The 24,980-nt window shown below is 44.4% G+C and overlaps 1 protein-coding gene across 1 annotated transcript in view; it reads right to left on the bottom strand.

The window, feature by feature from the left end:
- cdkal1 (CDK5 regulatory subunit associated protein 1-like 1) overlaps positions 1 to 24,980 on the bottom strand; it is a 400,231-nt gene that overhangs the window by 226,220 nt on the left and 149,031 nt on the right. Inside the window, exon 8 of the mRNA XM_013137938.4 lies at positions 10,431 to 10,534. Within this exon, the coding sequence (XP_012993392.1) occupies positions 10,431 to 10,534 (104 nt within the window). The remainder of the gene's footprint in view (positions 1 to 10,430; positions 10,535 to 24,980) is intronic.

The following is a 24,980-nucleotide window of genomic DNA, read 5'->3' as shown; positions in this document are numbered from 1 at the left end:
GTTGCCAAACTCCAGAGGACTGCAATCCACAGTACAGGCAAGACACAGTCGTGAGTTCATTTGAAAGCACAAAGGAATTTCTGGATTTTCAAATTCAATCTGCTTAAGACTGCCTGCCATGGGGATAGGTTGTTTCTGATTTCAATGATCCAGAGTTTCCCAGTTTATAATATTAAGAAAAGAATAACAGTAACACATCATATAAATAAAATAAATGTAAAATGTACAATAAAGAGCAGTACAGCATTTAGCAGGAATAATCAGTTGGAGAGGCATTGGATAATTGTGTACATGCTTGGAAACATGTTTAGTTTTAAACTGACAAACGGCTGGCACAGGAAAGGACATGCAGACAAATGTAACTGTCACAAATATTGACCTTTTGTGGCGTGACCATTACAAGTCATGATGTTTTCTTCATAATGTCAGACACATTATTCCAGCATCCAAATGGTCCCCAATTAATCAGACAACTGTGTGAAACAGTGCCCCTTCTTAAAATATGGCACCCCAGTATCTGAATGAGTGAAACAGTGCCCCTTCTTGCAATATGGCACCCCAATATCTGAATGAGTGAAACGGTGCCCCTTCTTGCAATATGGCACCCCAATATCTGAATGAGTGAAACGGTGCCCCTTCTTAAAATACGGCACCCCAGTATCTGAATGAGTGAAACGGTGCCCCTTCTTGCAATATGGCACCCCAATATCTGAATGAGTGAAACGGTGCCCCTTCTTAAAATATGGCACTCCAGTATCTTAGGCTTCCTTGCAATAAAAGAGTCTGACATGGAAAAGTCTCTTGGCCAGACACTCATTTGGGCTAAACACCTTGAAACAGAGGGAAGCTGTGTTTCTTACTCTGATGTTTTGAGATTGACGTGTGTGTGTGTGTGTGTGGGTGTATATATATATAAATAAATGTATATTTTAAACAAGCATGGAGGTAGGGTTGTGTACTGAAAAAAAATATATGTTCATAATATTAACAAGTACCACTGTTGTTTTTATGGTCACCCTTTAACCTACAACTAACCAGTAACTCATCTGTTGTTAAAATTAACATATAGCAACATATAACAACAACCAGCCAGACAGCAACCTAAATTAACTTAATGTTTCTCGAGTATGGGCTACTTGACAAACAACGAGAGCAGAGGAATTCCACTCCACAGCCATCCAAGATACACAGCTTTGTATTATATATTATATTTTACTATAATATAGTGAAAGGAACAGAACTGAAAAAACAGAAGTTTCTTATGTCGTTTGTTCTTTACCATCTACAGTCGGATAGACACATGAAGGTCAGGAAAATAAAGAAAGAGTGAAAACTGGGAGGGTGAGGATGAGAAAACGAGAGGAGAGAAAATCCATTAAATGCATTATGAAATCAATAGAAAGAACCCAAACGGGCAGGGTATGTTCAGGCTTTGAAGTGGATGAGTCCTGGACTGACCGGGGTGAGATAACATGAGGAGAATGTGTGTGTGGGTCTCACCAAACATCTCTCCAGTTACCACCATCAAAGACGGCACAGAGGTAATGGCGAAATACACTTTAACCGAATCAACGGAACATCTCTCATGTCTGTCAGTTTCTTCCCCTTCATCAGGGTCAGCGTTTATTTCAGATGGTAACTGATGCTGCAGTGAAAACCTGAAAGACCACATTATCACAGTGAACAGAAGGTCATGTCTGGCTTGACATGGCTCAATGTTTTAAGATTGCACTGTGGTAAGCCCATACTGTTTAACGTAGACATTAGACACCGTGAAACGGCATTCATCCAGCCAATTTATTCAGTATGTCCTAATTCAATAAGCTTTACGGGGAACTGATTAGGACCTGGAAGGCTGGCTTAGCGCACTGGGGCGTGTGTGAGGGCGCGCGCGTGCATGTGTGTGTGTGGCCGCAGGGGAGCAGGGCCATGTTTGTCCATGTACATTCAAGTGTGTGAATGTGTTTGTGAGGTCAACGAGTTGAGCACTCTGGAAGAGAGACAACCAATAGTTGATCACAAGCTCTAAAGAATATGTGGGTGTGTGTGTGTGTGTGTGAGTGTGTGTATGTGTGTCCACAGAGGACCATTAACATGTTAATAGAACAAGGATGCCAGAAGAGTTCGCTTAGGGGTAAGATTTAGGGAAAAAGTTACAAATAGGTTAAGTTCAGGCATAAAGGTTTGGCTTTTGAAGTTAAAGTTAGGGGTTAGCGTTAGGAGACACAAGGAGTGTTGTTCATATTTTAACAAAACATGTTGAATGGGGAGAAAAGGGTATGGACAAAACGGGAGGCTTTTGCTGCTAGTTTCAGTATTCGTTTTTTTTAATTGCTGCTAGTTTTACAGTGTTATGTATATTATGGCTTTATTTGTACTTTTTGCTGTATATTTTGCTTTATATTTTTTTCTTAATTCTTACCACATGGATGTCGGGTGCCGGGTCACAGGGTCACAGGGTCACAGGGTCACAGGGTGACGCCGTGCTATTCAGTGCATTTGAACTTGAACTCTCCGAGATGAAGGAGAAATCTATTAGATCCACATTGTTCTCAGTGTCAAAGGCCAGTGGATGGAACAAGTGTTGAATAGAGAGGAGCCTTGGTACTAACCCTGATGTACTGGTGTGTAATAGATCCACAATGCCTTTCCTCAGGTTAGATAACAGTCCTCCACCTGGTTTATACCTGTGTGGGCTGATAGGGATGGTCACACACACACACGCTTAAGTCAATCCACTGCCATTTTCCTCTGATCATTAATCCCCATGATATTATGTTTATGACGTTATGTAACATTATATATTCTTCCTTAAAGAAGCCAGCCAGAGAAGTTGTAAAGTGAAATAGTGGGGGGAAAGGAGGGGCCTTAAAAAGGGTTTGTGAGGAGGAATAGAAGGGTCTTTAAGGAGAGTTGTTAGGGGAATAAGAGTGTCTTAAAGGGGAGTTGTGGGGGGGAATAGGAGGGTCTTAAAGGGGAGTTGTGGGGGGGAATAGGAGGGTCTTAAAGGGGAGTTGTGGGGGGGGATAGGAGGGTCTTAAAGGGGAGTTGTGGGGGGGGGATAGGAGGGTCTTAATGGGGAGTTGTGGGGGGGAATAGGGGGGTCTTAAAGGGGAGTTGTGGGGGGGAACAGGAGGGTCTTAAAGGGGAGTTGTGGGGGGGAATAGGAGAGTCTTAAAGGGGAGTTGTGGGGGGGAATAGGAGGGTCTTAAATGGGCGTTTTGGGGGGGAATAGGAGGGTCTTAAAGGGGAGTTGTTAGGGGAATAAGAGTGTCTTAAAGGGGAGTTGTGGGGGGGAATAGGAGGGTCTTAAAGGGGAGTTGTGGGGGGGAATAGGAGGGTCTTAAAGGGGAGTTGGGGGGGGAATAGGAGGGTCTTAAAGGGGAGTTGTGGGGGGGAATAGGAGGGTCTTAAAGGGGAGTTGTGGGGGGGGATAGGAGGGTCTTAATGGGGAGTTGTGGGGGGGAATAGGAGGGTCTTAAAGGGGAGTTGTGGGGGGGAATAGGAGGGTCTTAAAGGGGAGTTGTGGGGGGGAATAGGAGAGTCTTAAAGGGGAGTTGTGGGGGGGAATAGGAGGGTCTTAAATGGGCGTTTTGGGGGGAATAGGAGGGTCTTAAAGGGGAGTTGTTAGGGGAATAAGAGTGTCTTAAAGGGGAGTTGTGGGGGGGGATAGGAGGGTCTTAAAGGGGAGTTGTGGGGGGGAATAGGAGGGTCTTAAAGGGGAGTTGTGGGGGGGATAGGAGGGTCTTAAAGGGGAGTTGTGGGGGGGGATAGGAGGGTCTTAAAGGGGAGTTGTGGGGGGGAATAGGAGGGTCTTAAAGGGGAGTTGTGGGGGGAATAGGAGAGTCTTAAAGGGGAGTTGTGGGGGGAATAGGAGGGTCTTAAATGGGCGTTTTGGGGTGGAATAGGATGGTCTTAAAGGGGAGTTGTTAGGGGAATAAGAGTGTCTTAAAGGGGAGTTGTGAGGGGGGAATAGGAGGGTCTAAAAAGGGAGTTGTGAGGAGGAATAGGAGGGTCCTAAAGGGGAGTTGTGAGGAGGAATATGACGGTCTTCACCACAGGGATGGATCTACGTACACCCAGGCAATTCAACTCAGGTCCTACATGGCTGAATATTAAACCCTCCTGTTGTCCCAGGACTGACATGGTCCCAGATTGGAATGAGACAGCGAGACGGTTTCATTCCTCCAGGGTGAGAGATGAATAGCCCTGGTAAACACCTCTTACCGGCACAGCATCAGGACGTAGGCAGGCTCGGCGCACAGCAGCCCCATCTGTAGTAGCCTCGGCACCTCCGGATGAGATTTCCAAAATCATTTTTACCGTTTGACCGCCACGGATGAGTGCCCTTAGCTTGCCTACCCGCCGAGACACACATCACTATGGCTGAAATGCACGCCTTGTCCAGCCATTCCAGATACGCTGCAGATTGACTGGCGCTCAGCCAGGGTCAGTGACCCCCGATAAGAACATACTCCAACATTCACGATTACTGGCCTCCAAGTGGAGGAAATTAGCCAAAACAGGAGGACAAAAATGTGCGTGTGACACACATCTACTGGGAATTTGAAAAAGACATGACACAACGCCGTAACGTCTCCCATTCCAACGCTTCAAAAACGATCCAAACATCACAGACATTAACATCAGCAACTATGCCAGTCCCAAGGGAGAAAGCCCTCTGTAACACCCTCTTCATTTTAAAACTAAAATGGAGGCACCACATTCCCTCAGATGGTCCACTAGGCAGGGAACAGGGCGCCATTTTGGAAGCACGCCCAGAGAAGCTGCTGTGCTGATAAGGCACTAAACAGCCTGTCAGATCAAGCTCTGACAACTCAGAAAGTAGGAGCCACCCAATTATCAACAGACGGAAAGAGGGAGGGACATGTGGGAGACAGAAAAGAGGGAGACAGGAGAGAGAGGAAAGAGAAGATGAGAGAGTAAGAGGGAAATAAGAAAAAAGGGAGTGATTAGGGAGAGAGAAGACAGGAAAAGAGAGAAGACAGGAAAAGAGAGAAGAGGAAAGGGAGAACTCAACATGTCACAAACACACAGGCCTGCTGAGTGGGCCCCTATTGGAGCTCAAAGATTGTGTTTGGAGTACGAAGTTCACTTTGTCTGTGAGCTATTTTGTTGTAATGTGAAGGTTATTTAATACAGTATACACTATACACTAAAGGATTATTAGGAACACCATACTAATACTGTGTTTGACCCCCTTACGCCTTCAGAACTGCCTTAATTCTATGTGGCATTGATTCAACAAGGTGCTGAAAGCATTCTTTAGAAATGTTGGTCCATTTTGATAGGATAGCATCTTGCAGTTGATGGAGATTTGTGGGATGCACATCCAGGGCACGAAGCTCCCGTTCCACCACATCCCAAAGATGCTCTATTGGGTTGAGATCTGGTGACTGTGGGGGCCATTTCAGTACAGTGAACTCATTGTCATGTTCAAGAAACCAATTTGAAATGATTCGAGCTTTGTGACATGGTGCATTATCATGCTGGAGGTAGCCATCAGAGGATGGGTACATGGTGGTCATAAGGGGATGGACATGGTCAGACAATGCTCAGGTAGGCCGTGGCATTTAAACAATGCCCAATTGGCACTAAGGGGCCTAAAGTGGGCCAAGAAAACATCCCCCACACCATTACACTACCACTACCAGCCTGCACAGTGGTAACAAGGCATGATGGATCCATGTTCTCATTCTGTTTACGCCAAATTCTGTCTCTACCATCTGAATGTCTCAACAGAAATTGAGACTCATCAGACCAGGCAACATTCTTCCAGTCTTCAACTGTCCAATTTTGGTGAGCTCGTGCAAATTGTAGCCTCTTTTTCCTATTTGTATTTGGAGATGAGTGGTACCCGGTGGGGTATTCTGCTATTGTAGCCAATCCGCCTCAAGGTTGTGCGTGTTGTGGCTTCACAAATGCTTTGCTGCATACCTCGGTTGTAACGAGTGGTTTTTTCAGTCAAAGTTGCTCTTCTATCAGCTTGAATCAGTCGGCCCATTCTCCTCTGACCTCTAGCATCAACAAGGCATTTTCGCCCACAGGACTGCCGCATACTGGATGTTTTTCCCTTTTCACACCATTCTTTGTAAACCCTAGAAATGGTTGTGCGTGAAAATCCCAGTAACTGAGCAGATTGTGAAATACTCAGACCGGCCCGTCTGGCACCAACAACCATGCCACGCTCAAAATTGCTTAAATCACCTTTCTTTCCCATTCTGACATTGAGTTTGGAGTTCAGGAGATTGTCTTGACCAGGACCACACCCCTAAATGCATTGAAGCAACTGCCATGTGATTGGTTGATTAGATAATTGCATTAATGAGAAATTTAACAGGTGTTCCTAATAATCCTTTTGGTGAGTGTATAATATAATGGTCTGGACCAATGTACTACTATGTTGTTTTTTGTTTGTTTCTTTTTCTACATAGTTATTAATTAAAACATTTTGTAACTTTTGATACTAATTATTAATTTACCTTGCTTTGGCAAAGGTGCCAGGCTGACAATGCCAATAAAGCTTTTTTTTTTATTATTACATTAAATTGAGAAGCAAAGATAAAGGGAGAGATTGAAAGAGTCTAAGAGTTAGAGAAGGAGGGGAAGAGATTGAGTAAGAGACCTAGAGAGAGAGGGAGGTAGAGAGAGAGAGAGAGAGAGAGATGGGGGAGGGAGAGAGAGTGAGGTAGATAGAGAGGGAGAGGCAGAGACAGATGGGGAGGGAGGGAGAGGCAGAGAGATGGGGGAGGGAGGGAGAGTCAGAGAGAGATGGGGGAGGGAGAGAGAGGCAGAGAGAGAGAGAGAGATGGGGGAGGGAGGGAGAGGCAGAGACAGAGAGAGATGGGGGAGGGAGGGAGAGGCAGAGACAGATGGGGGAGGGAGGGAGAGGCAGAGACAGAGAGAGAGATGGGGGAGGGAGGGAGAGGCAGAGACAGAGAGAGAGATGGGGGAGGGAGGGAGAGGCAGAGACAGAGAGAGAGATGGGGGAGGGAGGGAGAGGCAGAGACAGAGAGAGATGGGGGAGGGAGAGAGGGAGAGGCAGAGACAGAGAGAGATGGGGGAGGGAGAGAGGGAGAGGCAGAGAGAGAGATGGGGGAGGGAGGGAGGGAGAGGCAGAGACAAAGAGAGATGGGGGAGAGAGGGAGGGAGAGGCAGAGACAGAGAGAGAAGGGGGAGGGAGAGAGGGGAAACATAACAAGAGCTGGAGCAGGATGGCACAAGTACACAAACAGAAAAGCCTTGAAATCCTCTGCCAAGCGTTAGACCACGTATGGCGCTTACTCCTCTCTCTCTCCTCGTCTAGAGGGTGGAAGAAAGGGAGGGAGGGAGTTTGGGAGAGGCAGGGAGGGGCTCCTGCCTTTGACAAGTGTCTCAGAACCATTCAAACTAACCCACCGTCATTTTTGCACACAAACACACTGTCACTCAGAGCATTCTAGACACCAACTCGCATGAGGACTACAAACAGGAAATAGATGTAAAAAAGGCCTCTGAATGTGAAATCATTCATCCAATAATTTGAATAATTCAAATGACTTAAAACTGCATTTGTTTAGTCTGGGAGGGGGGGTAATATTTACCACAAATCACATTTGAATAAATACATAAATCCTTTCAGAAAGACCCTGATAAATGAATAAACCCCTCACTATTGCTCAACTAGGCAATCGGAATTAGTATTCACTTCCTGGGCCTTTTATTCAAACCAAATAGCCAATCACATTGAGCGGTGTATTTGTGAAGTTTAATTTGGTGAGATAAGCCTGGGTAACTTGGCGAGGCACAGGAAGCATAATGTCATTTGACCATAGCAGTAGATGGGGAAATAAAGGATTTAACCATAGACTGTGTGATGGGAAATAAGCCTCCATCCATCTGTAAATGTGAGCTGGTTTTTTCATTTGCGGTGCAGCGGCGACAGAGAGCGTGACTGGCATTGCAGATAACAGGTTATCACTGGGTCTCCTCACCTTCTACTCAGGACACCTCAGATGTTTCCCAATGTGTGTGTCGGGTTTAAAAGCCCCATCCTGGTACACCTGACAGAACTGGCCCACAACTCATCAAGACTTGGAGTCATTTAATCAGGTGTGCAGACCGTTGAGAATCTGGGTCGGGGGTACTTGGCATGAACAGAAAGTGGCCAGCCAGATAACAACATTTGTCTCCGGTCTCTAGGCGGTAAGTAGCTGGTCCTGAACAGCCCCTTTTGACTGCAAACTGTTCCAGGAACAGGGTTGCCTAACCCTGCTAAAGGGACGTACCTCCAGGGCAGCTGTTAATCACTCCAGATATTTGCCCTCCTCTATTTGCCTAATGGCACATCACTATTGCCATTTGTACTGCATTTGCCTTCATGGCACACCTTCACATTCCACTTGTAATACACATGTACTAAATACTTGTTAATAATTGTAAATGTTCTGCCCTCCTCTGATTGCACTCCTGGTTAGATGCTAACTGCATTTTGTGGTACTGTAGTTGTACTGTTCAATGACAATAAAGTTGAATCTAATCTAATATTGGAGGAACCTGTTCCCTTAAGGTCAAGGTTCAAAGGTCAGACGCACAGTTATAGTGCTACTGCAGCTGTGCAAACACACGTTATTTTTGGCAAACCCGAACACCAAAATGTGTGTAGTATACGCACGCACGCACGCACACCCACACACAGCCCATTGTGTAAACAGTGGAATATAGTGTAAACAGATCCTAACAAAATGAGTTTCTCTTCAACTGTAACAAGCTGATCAGATAAACAGAAGATCAGCATGTTGCTCAACAGTAAAGGCGTCTCAAACGTGACTGACAGTCGTGCCAAACCAGAACTTCCTCTTTTTTTTTTTTTTTTATCAGTTATTGGTGTTCTTTCTAAAACGCACCAACGGTCTGTTCCCTTTTGCCCCCGCTGCTCTAACTGTTTGGTGACTTCTCGTTTTTCAGTCCCACCCTCGGGTCAAAAACAACTACTGCTTTCTCACACCCGCTATGAAATGCACACACCGCTGTTCTAGCAGAAGCAGAGACTGCACACGCAAAGACATCTATAGAACATATATACATACATACACATACATTTAAAACAGCTTTGACAGTGAGATTCCCATTAACCCCCGGACGTATCAGCTGGCCTCTCCTGTGGGCCAGTGGATTAATTCACGCTGCTGTCTGCCAACACATGTAACTGCGGCCCGGACGGCGTCGGCCCGGATACTAAAGCTGACTTGGCTGCCACTGAGGCCGAGGGGTCAGATGTTTTCTAGGCACTGTAGAAACCCCTGGCCGCGAATGGACCTGTTACATCTGCCCTGTTACATCTGTCAGGCCGACTCTCAAATGGCTCCACATTCCCTATGCAGTGCGCTACGTTTGACCAGATGCCCAACCTGTTCACCTGAGAACAACAAACAACATCAGCATGCGTTCGTTAGAAGCGCAAAGGCCAACAATATTATTATTATTATGCTCCACAGTGGACGACTTAACTCTTAAATCGGTGTTAAGACGACGGTTACAAATACTTCAACACGGGAAAGAGATTGAAAAAACAAGCACAGACAGGGTTTAAAAAGCATAAATGAAGATAATCTTCATCATGGACTGTCAGTTTCATCAGTGGAACATGTCAAAGATCTGAGACTATCGTTGCTTTTTTCCATTTAATAAAAGGGATTCATAAGCTGTTACAGTAACATCACTGATGGGGTCAGTATTCCACCTGGACCCGGGGAAACAAGCCCGGCTCAGCAGAGAGATAAACTGAGCCCACCCGTGTCAAAACACACTGGGAATTCTTAGGAGTTAAGCCTCAGTTTACCCACTCTTTGAAAACACAGCCGAACACACCGATTGGCTGGTTTACATGATAGCCTGTCTCTCCTGTCTGCCCCGTGACATGGAGGAAGTGTTGCTGACAAACATCAGACCGACAGACCGACAGCTACTAATGCTTCAGACAAAAAAGAGACATCGGCTAATGTGTGTGTGTGTGTGTGTGTATAGATAAGAGTCCATACAGACAGACACCAGTCTGTCTGTATGGCTACTAACGTAGATGAATGGTGAAATCCACCTGTGTGTAGCAGCTATGAGGAAACCTGCCATCCAATCAGACTACAGACAGGAGGCTGCCAACGAGAACATTAAAAGTCCCATGTCCTTGGCCCAGACCTGCGCTTGATGCAGACTAAAAAAAAAACACAGCGGCTGTCATGGTTTGTGTTTCTCCACTGTCGACTCCCCGCAACGTGGTCATTATGTGCAGCCTGAACGGAGCGGTGTTTCATTGGCCGGCTGCAGAATCGCCCGGGGAACCGTTCCACCGTACTGACACGCAGAGGAGCAGGTCGGACTCGGTTAAATGTCCGTGTTTTGGCCCGAGACGGACGCAGTGTGTTTGGACTCACCGTTAAAGGACTGCCTGGCTCTCTCCACAAGCTCTTCTACTGGGTAGCTGGCCAGGTCACCTCTGGCATGCTTGGTTTTACAGTACGTACACGCATTCAGACAACTACAGAGGGAAGGAGAGGGGGAGGGAGGGAGGGAGGGTGAGACAGAGAAAGGGAGAGAAAGAAAACATAATTAGTTTGGCTACCTTTCTCTTATTTCCATAACAGACTTGTGAAGTCCAAAACTATAGCGTGGGATTTGGGAGACAGTTCAATAGTAGTGTGTTTGTCTTCTAACCCCATTCTGGTGTTTTGCTGGATACCTCAAATGTCTCTTTAAAAGGCCTGGAAGTGTGGATTACAAGGCCTCCTGGCAGATAGTGTGACCATGAGTATGACTGACCACCACCTGTCATATGCTACTCTGGGGGAATTAGATCCTTAACTAAACTTGGAATTAAAAAACAAGCCCAACGGAGCTTTCCTTTGAGATAGATCTTTTGAGTCCAAGATTTAAAAAAGTATTTTGAAAATGGTTTACTGTGTCTTGTTCTTATCATAAAGGACTGTTCATATGATTGTTGAGGTGGACCACTCCTTTCAGCTATGATCAATGGTTCCGTCTCAACTTTCTCTTTCTTTTCACACACCCAATATCAATTTCCTCCTACTTGTTATACTTGTGCGCAACAGAAGCCGAGAGAACAGACACACAGCGCAGAATGAGTTCCTGTTCTTTAGTGGCTGGCTGACTGAGACGCTGAGGGTTTTGTCGAGCTGTTCCGCTTTGTCTTCTCCTTGACCGGTGTCCGGCTGAGTTCAGACAGCTTCAAGCCAGGAGGCAGCTCATTGGCAGTGTCAAAACTCAGCCATGGAGCCCTGGGCATCCACAATCACCGCACACGCCTATCACCGCACACACGTCAATTACCGCACACACACCCCAATCACCGCACACACACCCCAATCACCGCATTCTTCCCTCACAGCTGTTTGTGTGTATTCCTAGCACAAATATATTATCGGGACAAATGTCCCCAAAATGTGGTCCTTTCTCCTTTCCGCAAAAATGTTACAGTTGGGATAGGGTTATGTTGGTCCATAAATGTTAAAACGGTTATTGTCAATACATGTGGGCTGAAGATAGGGTTAGGGTTAGGGATAGGGTTAGGGTTAGTAAAAGCAGGATTTTTGAAGGACAGTCAACATTGGCGTCCCCATTAAATACATAAAGTATGTGTGTGTGTGTGTGTGTGTGTGTGTGTGTGTATATTTGTTATTCATTTTTTGCCATGCTGTTGAGATTCACAGATGACAGATGCGACTAAAAGATGCCTTCTATAGTTTAAAAAACAACCAGAGTAGCATACAAATGACAAGATGCAATAAAGCCCAACTTTGTGAACTGGCTGATACATTTTCTTTTGGCAGTGAATGATTTTTTAACAGTTTTATTTACATATCTTCTATTAGGCTTTATTTTTAGAGTCGGCTATGAAGCGGTGATGCAATGGAGTACACAGGGATTGAATGGAAACCCGCTCTAGGGCAAACACAATCACCTATCACCGGGAACGCAGAGAAAATCTGATTTTTCCAAACTAAACCACCATGGTTACCAAAGCGCCAGAGCATCACAGTGGCCGTCACGCACGCCGTCAATGATCGGGACTCAGGAAGTAGCCATTTCACAACCAGAAACCTGCCCATCCGTGACCGACACACAGTACCCAGGCTCCAGGCGGCCCCGTTCAAAACATCCCGCTGTCCACAGGGAAACGCCGCGCAGCTGACACTGGCAAACACAAGAGCCTGTTGTTTTCCTGTTGTTTTTTTTACGCGGCGCTGTAATAATTTACTATCATTTATAATTGCCCATAGAAATGAGGGAGAGAGACAGAAAGAGAGATTTAGTGAAAAGACAGCGGTGATAAATGCTCCGGTTGTCCAGACTTGGAGGTGAAGGGATGAATGGACGTCATTGAGGGGAGATCTATCTCCGGCACTTTCTCTGATTGGATTGGGCATTAATGGAAGCAGTGTCACATGACCTGGCCTCAGAGAAAACACTAACAGATGGGGCCCTCTCCCCCTTTAATCCCCCTGCCACCACCTCCCCTCCACACAGTCCCCCATTAGAGGAGTTCTCCCTCTCCCCCACCTCACCCCCTCTCCCATGTCTACCCAGTTAGCCACCGAAGGGTAGGGGTCCAGCCTCGCCTCCCCGCATCTCCTCCAACATCCGTCTCACTCCCTGGGTGCCACCTCCTTCCTCCCCCCAGCCAACGACCCCCCCCACCACAGTGGCTGTGGTCTTAAAGTGATATACTGTACGCTGGCAGAACTGGCCATAAGTGGATCAAAGGCCAGGCAACCTCCGGAGACAGAGGTTGACTGTGTCTGTGCACGTGATGTTTTCCACATCAGAACAACCCGTTTGGACTGAAACGCCACTCTGATGGCACAGACATGACCTGACGCCGAGGGGGAGGGGCGTTTGAGCCCCAACAACATCACGGTGTGTTCATAGCACAATGTCAAAGGGAAATGATATCCTGATGTAGATGTAGGCAGACTTCACTGAATGGAAAAACATTTTGAAGGTGTAAGATTGCACAAAAAAAATTATGATAATTTCTTCATTACAACGTACCACATATAGATCTGGAATAAGTGAAACACCAGAAGGAAATAACATCAGTTGATTGTATTAAAGTTACACCATTTTTAGCGTGCGTCCCTGGACAGCAGACACTCTTTCAAGGCACCGATGTGAAATTATTCCCATGAAAACAAGTGTCAAACTTCTGACATGATTTAAGACTTAAAATATGCAAGATAGCTGATAATTTATTCATTTGTGTGGCGGCTGGGTGATTTGGGTTATAGACAGACAGATACATCAGGAAAAGTAGAACACTTCGTTCAAGGTACAGCCAGCTTGCGTCGCATCAGCAGTGTAGCCTGGAGCAGTAGAGATGTTGGTGTCTGTCAACCATCTGTTTTACAACTCATACATCTACACTGACAGACAGGAAAGCTGCCAACCTCTGTGTGCGTCTCTTTCGCTCTCTCTCTCGTTTCCTCTGACTCTCTCATAAGCTCAGGGGACATCAAAACAGTACAGAACTAGGTCTATCCCAATTACTTAACTAAAAACACTAGTACAGCATGTTAAAAATAAAGCTGCTTGTGATTGTGTAATCAACAGAAATCGGTTCAATACTCTGAAGAGGTCCACTTTAAGAGCGCATGGTGCCTGTGTAGCGGAGGCCCGGTCGGGAAATGAGAGGCCCCTTGTAGGCACCTGCTGTAACTCATTTCTAATTCCTTAATGACGGCAGCCTGTAATCTGAATGGCCCTGTTGTGGCGCAGCGGGCCGTCCACTTCTACCATTAATTACACATGGAGGTGTACGAGGACAATGTAGTTCATCATTACCACAGACACACACACAGTACTTTTTCCATCAGTGTTCTGAGGCGGTGTGGAGGGAGCCAAGGCCCTTAGTGTAAACGCCACACAGATCTACCTCTTTGTTACTCACGGACACGCCTCTTTGTTACTCACGGACACGCCTCTTTGTTACTCACGGACACGCCTCTTTGTTAGCCCGTCAACAAGTGCAGCTGATGTGGAGACAATAGGTCCAGCTCCCCCCGGTAGCTTCCCGGTCCCTCAAAATATTAATTTGGACCCCTGAGCTGAAGCCAATTCTGAATTAGAAAGACCCTCCCACACCTCCCAGCTAGCAAGCACACACCCGTGGGATGATCCCTGAATCTTCTTCCCAAACCAGGTTTAAATACTCAAAAAAATACTCCAGTATACTCCTGCCTCGAGTGCATTATAACATTGGTTCTGTTTTGTAGGTTCACTAAAGGGATAGTTCAACCTAGATTCATATTTGGGTGAAATTCGGCTTACAGAGTTTTTCTTGAAGGCCCATGGAGTCATTTTCCACAGCCATTATTCACCTCTGTCCCAGTCTGGAATTAGCACTGTTAGAATCTTCCAAATTCATGAAATTAAACTGTGCGTCCCGGGAAACAAAAAGCTGCATTGCAAGTGGAAACACTTTTTGGCAGTGGTGTACACAAGAACAGCAAGAGCTGTGCTAGCTGACAAGGAAGACAATAAAGGGCCTCATTTGCTATAACACTGAACCACCCCTTCAAAGTTGGAATCAACAGTTGAAACAATAGCAATTCATACATTTCCTGTTTGTGTAAAAAGCCTTGGAATTGGCTGGTGAAATGTAACAACTCATTAGTTAAAACAGAATGACAGGACTGATCAAATGATCCCAACGACAGAATTACAGAAACATTTTCAAAACAAGACAAGCATTTATTTTTTGGTTCCACTTGATTACAACAGTTACGTTACAATATGCTCTCCTAGAGTCAGTCACATCATTAATGTATAGGTCCGGAAATTGACTTTGTGACTTTAGACTGTCCCTTTAAGCAGCTCAATCAAGTTCTCATTCCCTTGGAACAGGAGGGAACAGAAGACATCAAACACTAGGCTGCCGATAAGCTTGTGAACTGAGCGTTTCGTCTCATTTAATTGGAAATCAGCTGAATCTTCAGTATCGGCATGTATTGACTTCAGTGTTTCTGTTTAGAGCCTTTAATTAAAAAAAAAGAGGTTTGGGCATGAAGGAAAGTTGCATGAGCTCATTACATTGTCTGTTAGGACGTTTACACAGACAGGAGGGTCGAGTGGGTATTGAAACACAACATGCCAAGTATAAACCAATTAATCCTTAATAAGAAGACTCTCAAAGTCAAAGTGGAATAAAACAGTTAAAAGCCCACCGGGAACTCACACTCTTTGAAGAAACAAAGAAACAATTGAGTTCAGCCTCCGAACTGCTGGGTCCATTAGAGAAATAATTTTCATTTAAAAGTCAGTGGGCTGCAGAGGAAAACAAACAGCAGATTAAGGAGACTGTTTAACCGTAGCAGTTCACGTCAGCCAGGGACACATATAACTGACCTCACCACGGCAACCATAGTGGTCATAGTAACCATAGTAACCATGGCTGCAACAGCTTAACAGCTTCTCTTGGGTTTTGAGAGAGAGAAAAAAAAGAAAAACCATCAACTCTTAAATCTACCAACAGCACAGTGATGTGAAGCCATCCACATATCAAACCCCAGGCCACACCTACTGTAGATCTGCTAGCCCCTACGGCAACAAGCACAGGAACAGTCATACGCGTTTCATAATGACAGAAAGTGTCCGCAGATGAAACAACAAGAGGCAGTAGTGGCAGACGCCTTCTAGAAATAGACGCAAAATAACAGGAAATACATTCATCAATGGTTCTGTAATCCTATTTCTATGGCAGCGGCCCAGGGCAGAAGGCCAGCACAGAACAGCACAACCACATTCCTTTCACAATGCTCAGAGGACTAAACAAAGCCTGTCTTATAGCCAAAACAAGAAGCTGCAGCAGTCAGCGAACTCAACGGCCTCACACTGTGTGTGTGTGTGTGTCTGGCAGACCCTCAGGGAGCATAAAGCACGAGACTAAATACAGAAGAGAGTTCATTAGGTAAAAGACAAAGACATGATTCAAAACTGGGGACTGAGGTGCTGCAGAGAGTCTCATTGCCTGTAAGAGAACAAGCGAGAAAGAGAGACAGAGAAAGAAAAAATAAGTCAGAAGCACAGTAAACAAAATAAAAGAGACAGAAATACAGACAGAGAAAGAGTCCATGCAAAGAAGATAGCATACATAAACAAGATCCAGAACCACCGCTGGACTGAGGCAAAGTGGAAAACTGTTCTTTGGTCTGACAAATCAAAATTTGAAATTATTTTTGGGAATCAAGGCGCTGTGTCCTCTGGACTAAACACAGTGACTTCACAGTTCAAAACCCAGCATCCATGATGGTATGGGGGTGCATTAGTGTACATGGCATGGGTGACTTACATATCTGTGACTTACATATTGTTCACCATTAATGCTGAACGATATACACAGGTTTTGGAGCAACAGATGCTGCCATCCAGACAACATATTTTTCTGGGAAGGCCTTATTTCAGCAAGACAATGCCAAACCACATTCTGCACATATTACAACAGCATGGCTCCGTAGCAGAGTCTGGGTGCTAAACTGGTCTGCCTGCAGTAAAGATCTGTCACCCATTGAAAACATTTGGCCCATTATGAAATGAAAAATACGACAAAGGAGCCCCTGAAATGTTGAGCAGATGAAATCATATATCAAGCAAGAATGGGAATACATTTCACTTTCAAAACAGCAATTGGTCTCAGTTCCCAAATGCTTACAGAGTATTATTAAAAGAAGGGGTGATGAAACACAGTGGTAAACAGGTTGCTGTCCCCACTTTTTTTAAACATGTTGCTGGCATCAAAAATGATATGCCTTTTCCAAAAAATAATAATATCTCAGTTTCAGAATGTGATGTCTTCGCTGTACTGTTTTCAATTGAATACCGGGATAAATGATTTGCACATCACTGCATTCTGTGTTTATTTGCATTTTACGCAGCGTCCCAACTCTTTTGGGAAGTGGGATTGTATATGCGCCCAGTTTGGAAAGAAAATTCTAACGTTTGCTGTCCACCTTCCAGTACTTTCAAATTGTATGTAGACACAATTTGCAATCTGACTAGAGAAATAGATAAAGGGGTTTTCTTTGCCATATCTCAAACTACCTCTTTACCAGATGCTAATCAGCAGCTCATCTTTTCCCCATCACAGCTTTAATTACACTCTAACAGTACAGAGACTCTGAAACCTGCACGCGCACACACATTTCAAAAGATTTTCATACAATAAGGATCCAAAAATGTCAGGACACCAAGCAAACATCTCCCGGCATCGGGCCGACCAAACTGTGACTTGCCAGGCACCCCTCCTTCATATTACGCAGCCCTGCAATCTGAAACAGCAGTCCACATGGGAACACAGCCTAGACTCACAAAAATGAATACTGCACACTTGCGCTGATAGCCATGGCTGTTCACATACAAGCATGTTGCTGAGTTTTAACACGGCACCATCATTTTGGGAGGGCGTGTTCCTAGGAAATAGACAGAAGGGAATCAACGGAGCGCTGCCAAATGTCACACACATTGGTTTATTCCGTTCCAGGCATCACTATGAGGTGTCGTCTCCTTGACAAAATTCTGTGATAGGAGGAACTGGAGAATTTTGAGATCCCAATCCCAAATTGATACCTTTACACCCTATGGTGTGAGTACCTTTTAAACTCTTCACATGATGACACAATAACAAGAAAAGAAACAGGGAAAGCCTAGTTCTGCCGGCCCGCGATTTGAAGGGATGAATCTTGTTGCCCGGCTGGATTCGATCTGCGGTCTCCTATGTGACAGACTCTTTAACCACTATGCTATTTAAACAGCGGGTGTTGTTGCACGTGATATGTGTGTATAGATGTGGTTTCTGTTTCCTTCTTTTATTGTCAATCCAATTAGTCACAACTCCACGGTTCTCAAACCATAGTTCCCTACATTTGTTAACATCCAAAAATTCAACAGGAATAACAGGATCGCTACACTACATTCAACACGTTAAATTAGAAAGAGATTACTGTAGATGGATAGCTAATGGCTATACAGCAACAATAATAAAAATAATGACTCCAATCACTCCATGGTTGGTTTGTTTCTTTAGAAATCAATGACAGTTGAATAGCCAACCACTATGCTATAAAAATCGAGAGAAATATCCTTGTCGGTGCACTACGTCCATCGCAATATATCCATCAACAGTTTTACTTCAGGCTTACTGTAGTGTAGCTACTGAAGTTTGTAGCCAGCAAAGTTCCTTTCAGGACGTTCGGTATGGGTACGCGTTGTGATCCGAATTAATATAGACTAGTTTTAACAACACATGTTACGTTTTTGTGAGCAAAACTCACATTCTAAACTAGTTTTCCACCGGAGCCGGATCTTGGAGTCGTAACCTAGCAACTGAAGTAGCCTGGAACATGTAACTTCGCTTGCCGGCGGTGGGCAACAGCCAATCAGAAAAGGCATGTCTGGTACACTTTTCCGCTGGTTCCCTTTAGAACAGTTCCTACTGTATAATCTTTCCTATAGAGCGAAAATGTAATCATTCGTATCATTGGTTGGGAATACTACTAATAAGCGGGAAGACATTACATTTGTTATTATCAAGCTAGGTCTTCATCAAATACACAAACATTAGCTACACAGTTCCTACTACACTAGCTACAGCAGCTGCTATATCTCCAGTTTTCATTAACCTGATTTTATCGGGTATCCTACCTGTGTGGATTGAGATCATACTTCTACAATGTAGCGATACCTGCTAGCTAGCTACATGAACTAGTAAACGTGAATGCCCGGCACTGATAAACACAACAATGTGTACATGCCCACAAGAGGCTAGTAGTGAGCAAATCAAGGGAAAGGTCAAAAAGGCAAATGGACACCGCAATTTAGACTAGCTCTCTATAGCAAGCAACCCGGAAACATAAGCTAACAGTAGCAGGGCTACGAATAATGTCCAACTCTGAGTTAGCGCTTGTTTTGGAACAGGTAATTTTATTACAGGTAAAATTATTATTCTCTATCGGGCATTGGTGCGGAACCGCTTTCTGACCGGTGAGTAATTGCAAAATGATGTAATAGTTGTTTTACTGAAAAGAATCCTACCTAGTGCATGCTTTAACTACAGTGGCAATGGGCAAAGTTTATAACTTCGTAATAAATTAAAATAAACGTTATGTTTTGCATTTTCAATTGTACAGAAATCGTACCTAACTGTGACATCTGCATACCGTTACACCCTATGTGTAGAACAGTACTACATGGCTGGGTGTAATACTATGAATAGAATAGTACTACATGGCTGGGTGTAATAATATATGAGTAGAATAGTACTACATGGCTGGGTGTAATACTATATGAGTAGAATTGTACTACATGGCTGGGTGTAATACTACGTGAGTAGAATATTACTACATGGCTGGGTGTAATACTATATGAGTAGAATAGTACAAAAGGCTGGGTGTAATACTATGAGTAGAACAACTCCTGCTGTTTCCAAACAAAGCTTCTATTTCTCCCAAAAAAACATAAGTTCATGGGGTGAGAGAGAGAGACATTGATTTCTGTAAAGTGTTCTGGAAAATGTTTTGAGGAGACAGTCTCTTAATTCTCCTAAGAGCTTTGCTTTGCTGCAGCATTGATCAGACAGCCAGTGAGAAAGGGGAAGATATTGTTATTTATTTCTGTTTTCACTTTTCTTCAAGGCCTGTTGGAATGCGCCCCTGAGGACTAGTGAAAAGTCTGTGTAGATCCGTCTCTCCAGTCTCTTCTTCTACCTCCCCCCCTCGCCCCCCCCCCCCATCCTCCATCCCTCTGTGCACCAGCAGGTAAGCCTGAATAATCATCTGTGACTTTATGTAAGCCATCTATCACCATAGAGTTGCCCCGTTTGTCCCACCAAATGTCAACTGATCTCCTACTTAAATTTATGCTATTTAGAAGAACTGAGTGGAGACTAAACATTCTGTGTGAGAGTTTGTTTGCATTACAAAATGATATTTGTGTGGTGAGTGGAGAAAGCACAGAGACAGTGGGAGAGGGAAAGAGAGGGGAAGGAAGAGGGGGAGCGAGAGAGAGAGAGGGAAGGGAGAGAGAGGGGGGGGAGACAGGATAAGAGGAGATGGAGGGGGGAGAGAAAGAGTGGGGTGGGGGAGGGGAAGGGTGGGGAGAAGAGGGAAGAAAGTGAGGGAGAGAGGGGGGGGACAGACGGGGGGGTGGGGGGGTAGAAGAAGAAATATATAGTTCTATGGAAACACAATTTTTGGCCTGTCCAGTCCTGACCCAGCCAGTCCCTCTACACATCAACCACTGTGTGGACAGTTCCATGGACATCCCTCTGTTCCAGTAGTACATCCCTCTGTTCCAGTAGTACATCCCTCTGTTCCATTAATACATCCCTCTGTTCCATTAATACATCCCTCTGTTCCATTAGTACATCCCTCTGTTCCAGTAGTACATCCCTCTGTTCCAGTAGTACATCCCTCTGTTCCAGTAGTACATCCCTCTGTTCCAGTAGTACATCCCTCTGTTCCATTAATACATCCCTCTGTTCCATTAATACATCCCTCTGTTCCATTAATACATCCCTCTGTTCCAGTAGTACATCCCTCTGTTCCAGTAGTACATCCCTCTTTTCCATTAATACATCCCTCTGTTCCATTAATACATCCCTCTGTTCCATTAATACATCCCTGTGTTCCATTAATACATCCCTGTGTTCCATTAGTACATCCCTGTGTTCCATTAGTACATCCCTCTGTTCCATTAATACATCCAATGTGTGAATCAGTTCATTAGAACAACATGCTGAACTCCTACAACCCTTGACAGTCAAGCAAACACTCCCAGCTGTGTTTAAATCCCATTCTGAGCTCAGATAGAGCTGGTATAAAACAAATCACTTGATCATGAGGTCTCTCAGTCTGTTCTAACAAATCAGATGTGATCATTAGGTTGTTGTTATAGGACATCATTAGGTCTCTGGTTCTAAGATTTGCTAAGACAATGTAGCATTGCTAGGTATCCCCTGGATTGTGGTATAAAGGATCCACTGCATTGTTATGGAGTATCCACTTGATTGTGTTATGAAGAATCCACTGGATTATGTAATGAATGATCAACTGGATATTGTAATGAAGTGTCCAGTGGATTGTGTTATGAAGTGTCCAGTGGATTGTGTTATGAAAGATCCCCTGGATTGTGTTATGAAGGATCCGCTGGATTGTGTTATGAAGGATCCGCTGGATTGTGCTAAAAATGGCCAGAGTATAAAGAGGACCTGACTAAGATGAACCTACATTCACACTGTTATTTGTGTGTGGGAGTTCTGGGAGTTGCTATTACAGACTTGTTTTCCCTCACGTTCAACTAGATGAAACGGACATTCCCAATGAAGTGCTATACCACAACATCCCAAGGTGACTAAATGTCCATGTTACATTACCCTGCTATACCACAACATCCCAAGGTGACTAAATGTCCATGTTACATTACCCTGCTATACCACAACATCCCAAGGTGACTAAATGTCCATGTTACATTACCCTGCTATACCACAACATCCCAAGGTGACTAAATGTCCATGTTACATTACCCTGCTATACCACAACATCCCAAGGTGACTATATGCCTTATGTTACATTATCCTTCTATACCACAGCATCTCTAGCTGAGTATATAGCTGAAAAGATTTTCAGTGAGGAAAAGAAGTGTTAAAATTAAGAGACCATTCCAAATTGAACGCTTCTATTCCTCACTCTAAACTTTCCTTCTTAACTTTTTTGGAAAGGATAGAAAAAGGTGCAGTGGTCTCTATATGTCCACATTACATAATCCTGCAATTCCACAACAAGTCTTTCCGACTATCTGTCCAAGTTACATTATCCTGCTGCACCACAACATTGCTATCTGACTAGCTATGTCATAGTATCATGCTGTAACGCAACCTCTTTATCTGACAGGGGCACCAGGGTATCATATGTTGCTTAATTGCTTGACATCCAGACTTCTCTGGATTGTCATTAGGTGACTCCCTCTTCAGCATGTTGTTCTAGTAACTGACATATTACTGAGCGGCTCGTCACCTTCAATTAATCAATCACATGTATTTATAAAGCCCTTTTTACATCAGCAGTTGTCACAAAGTGCTTTTACAAAGCACCCGGCCTTAAACCCCAAGGAGCAAATAACAGTAGTGTTGAATTTCAGTGGCTAGGAAAAACTCCCAAAAAGGCCGAAATTTAGAAAGAAACCTAGAGAGGACCCAGGCTCAGAGGGGTGACCAGTCCTTTTCTGGCTGTGCCGGGTGAACATATTAAGAGTACACATTTTAATAATTAATAAATGCATGAGTCCAGAGTCGACTTAAACTTAGTCCAGGTCGGAAGCATGACCAGACGGACAAGGACAGGGACAACACAGGGGAGGGGGAGGTGTCAGCAAAGTGGCAGCTGAAACCGTCAGGTATCGTCTTGATCTGCAACACAACCAGGAGGACTTTGGAGATGAAAATGTTCCATGGAGTTCCATGGAGATGAAAATGTCTCTGTGTTTCCTGATGTAGCAACTTGTTTTCCTGTCTCCTTCCGAGTCAATTTTATATTCCCCCCTACTCCCGTCCTCCTTGCCCTGTTTAGTCAACCTGTTATCCGCTAATTGAACTCCTAATCTACACAGTGATCTGTGACTTGCCCAGCCTGAGAAACAACAGTCTAGTCAGGAGAAAGACTAACGGAAAGTTGTCTTTTAATTAGAACTGAATCTGTGGCATTTGATCAACCCGGAGAAAGGAGGTCTTTTTAACAGTGTCTAAACACTCAGGGAATCGTATCCAGACATCTCTGTCACTACCTCGCTCTCCAACCAAGGTGCTTGGAACGAAGAGATAGGGAGAACATTAACTCTTGTACAATAGGCAGACAGACAAGTAGATCAAATTGAATTGCATATCAGTGGAAGATGAATATCATGAAATCACCAAGTATAACATATCCATCTCTGTAGAGGGAGGAGTGCCCCCCTCCCCCCCATTCATATAAATAACGTACGCAAGGATTTAATTTCTTGAGAACATGTTTTGCACTGTCCAACATGGTGTTGGAAGATGTGTTTTCCACTGACCTGCAACAAAATTAACTTAAACTCAGAATAAGGAGGAGACTAGAAGGACATGAGTTTAGCTTGCATGATCCTGACCACCTGAGGGAGGCGCTAGAGTAACATTGGACAAGGAACGCTTACCTCGACCTTACTTAGCCAGGGGCAACGCCGTGCCAATATTCACTGTCCATTGGAGCCTAGAGGTCACAGCCTGCTATGATAAACCCGGGTATTGAACCTGGATTGTGGGAGCACCTCTACAGTACATATGAGCAACCTGGATGGCCAGAATACCTTGCATTCTGTTCAAACTCACTTAAACAACAGCATGTATCTGAGCAGGAAAGTTCATCAATTGTTGCTTTTCTTAGCCCTTTCCTGAAAATAATTTACTTGGATATTGTGGAGATTTAGATCACTGAACAAGACGCTAGAGGCAATGACAATATGCATTCGATCACTAAAACCAAAAGACGGCACATTTCAATAAAGGGAATAAAAAAAATAGTTGCTTATGCTTTAAAACATGACTCTAAAGAGACTAAGAAACATATATAATTAGCCAAGTTTTAAACAAATTTCAGTAGGCCTATGTACACTTTGTAATTTAAATTCCTCTGGCAATTATACCATATAAATGCAGGGGCAAAAGAGTACATTATGACTGGGATGGAATTAAAACAGGGACATCCCCTCAGAAGCCAATACAAATGATGGAGTTGTCCCCTGCAGTCACAAAGCCCAGTCCATCACGAATTGCACCCTATTCCCTGTGCACTCATTTTAACCATCACCATATAGCCCCGATACGGTAGTAGAAACTCTATGTTACAAATGTGTGCACTACTCAGGGACTAAGGGCGCTGTTTGGAATGCGCTCGGTTTCAGAGGTAGCATCGGGAATTGATTAAAAATAATTTGGCGCAGATGTTAATTGCTTGAGATAAAACGAACCGCAGCAATCTCCCGGTCATCGTCGAAACATACAGAGCGCTCTCAGATATGGCCGCGTTTTAATCCCTTTAAGCATAAAAGAAACATTTGGGTCTTCCCAGCAACCACTGACAGAATGAAACGCGGCGATCTCTCCAGAAACCAGGTTGAGTGACTCCATTATGGTGGACTGCCAGGTTTTATTACCAATAGCCTGGGGGGGGGGAGCCCAATATAGCACGTCCACAAAGAAATGCAGAATTTAGAATGGATATTATTCTCTATCCCATGTAGTAGTAGAGAGTCCTTTTAAAGTTTGTTTTCTTGTTGTGCTTTTAGTTTGAAATAGCCTAGTTTCTTTTAACCCCTAAGACTGTATCGCTGCCCTGGAGGCTCTAACATCTTCATGTGCTATATTACGGATGGCTGGGAACACATACTACGTCCCAGTACAACCCCAGTCATTTAACAGTTGCATCAACCATTTTGTTTTGTTTTTCTTCAGCGTGCCAGGGTTAACAGACTTCAACAGCAAGCTGAACTGAAGTATGTACACAATCTTATGGAACTGACAGTGCCGTGTGTGTGAATGTTGAGTGTGTGTTTGGTAAATGTGTGTGTGGGTGTGTGTGAATGTTTAGTGTGTGTTTAGTGTGTGTTTAGTAAGTGTGTGTGTGTGATAGACATGACAGACCAAGCCCAGTGCTGTGACCATGGGACAGACTGATGGGGACTGAGATACACATGGCTGGTCTGTTTCTGCTGTGTCTCCCGCTGCTTCCCAGCAGGGCCCACTAAAGACAGCTCCATCAATCAACCACACACACACACACACACACACACACACACACACACACAAACACCACCCTTTAAATGTGTTTGCACAATAATGCAATTACACACACACTCACACAGGCAACAGTATCAGTCTGTCCTTGTTCCTAGCAGACCAGAAA

The sequence above is a fragment of the Esox lucius genome, chromosome 16 (genome assembly GCF_011004845.1).
Source record: "Esox lucius isolate fEsoLuc1 chromosome 16, fEsoLuc1.pri, whole genome shotgun sequence".
Lineage (NCBI taxonomy): Eukaryota > Metazoa > Chordata > Actinopteri > Esociformes > Esocidae > Esox > Esox lucius.
The sequence above is the reverse complement of the archived record's forward strand: the minus strand, read 5'-3'. Positions and strand labels throughout refer to the sequence as shown.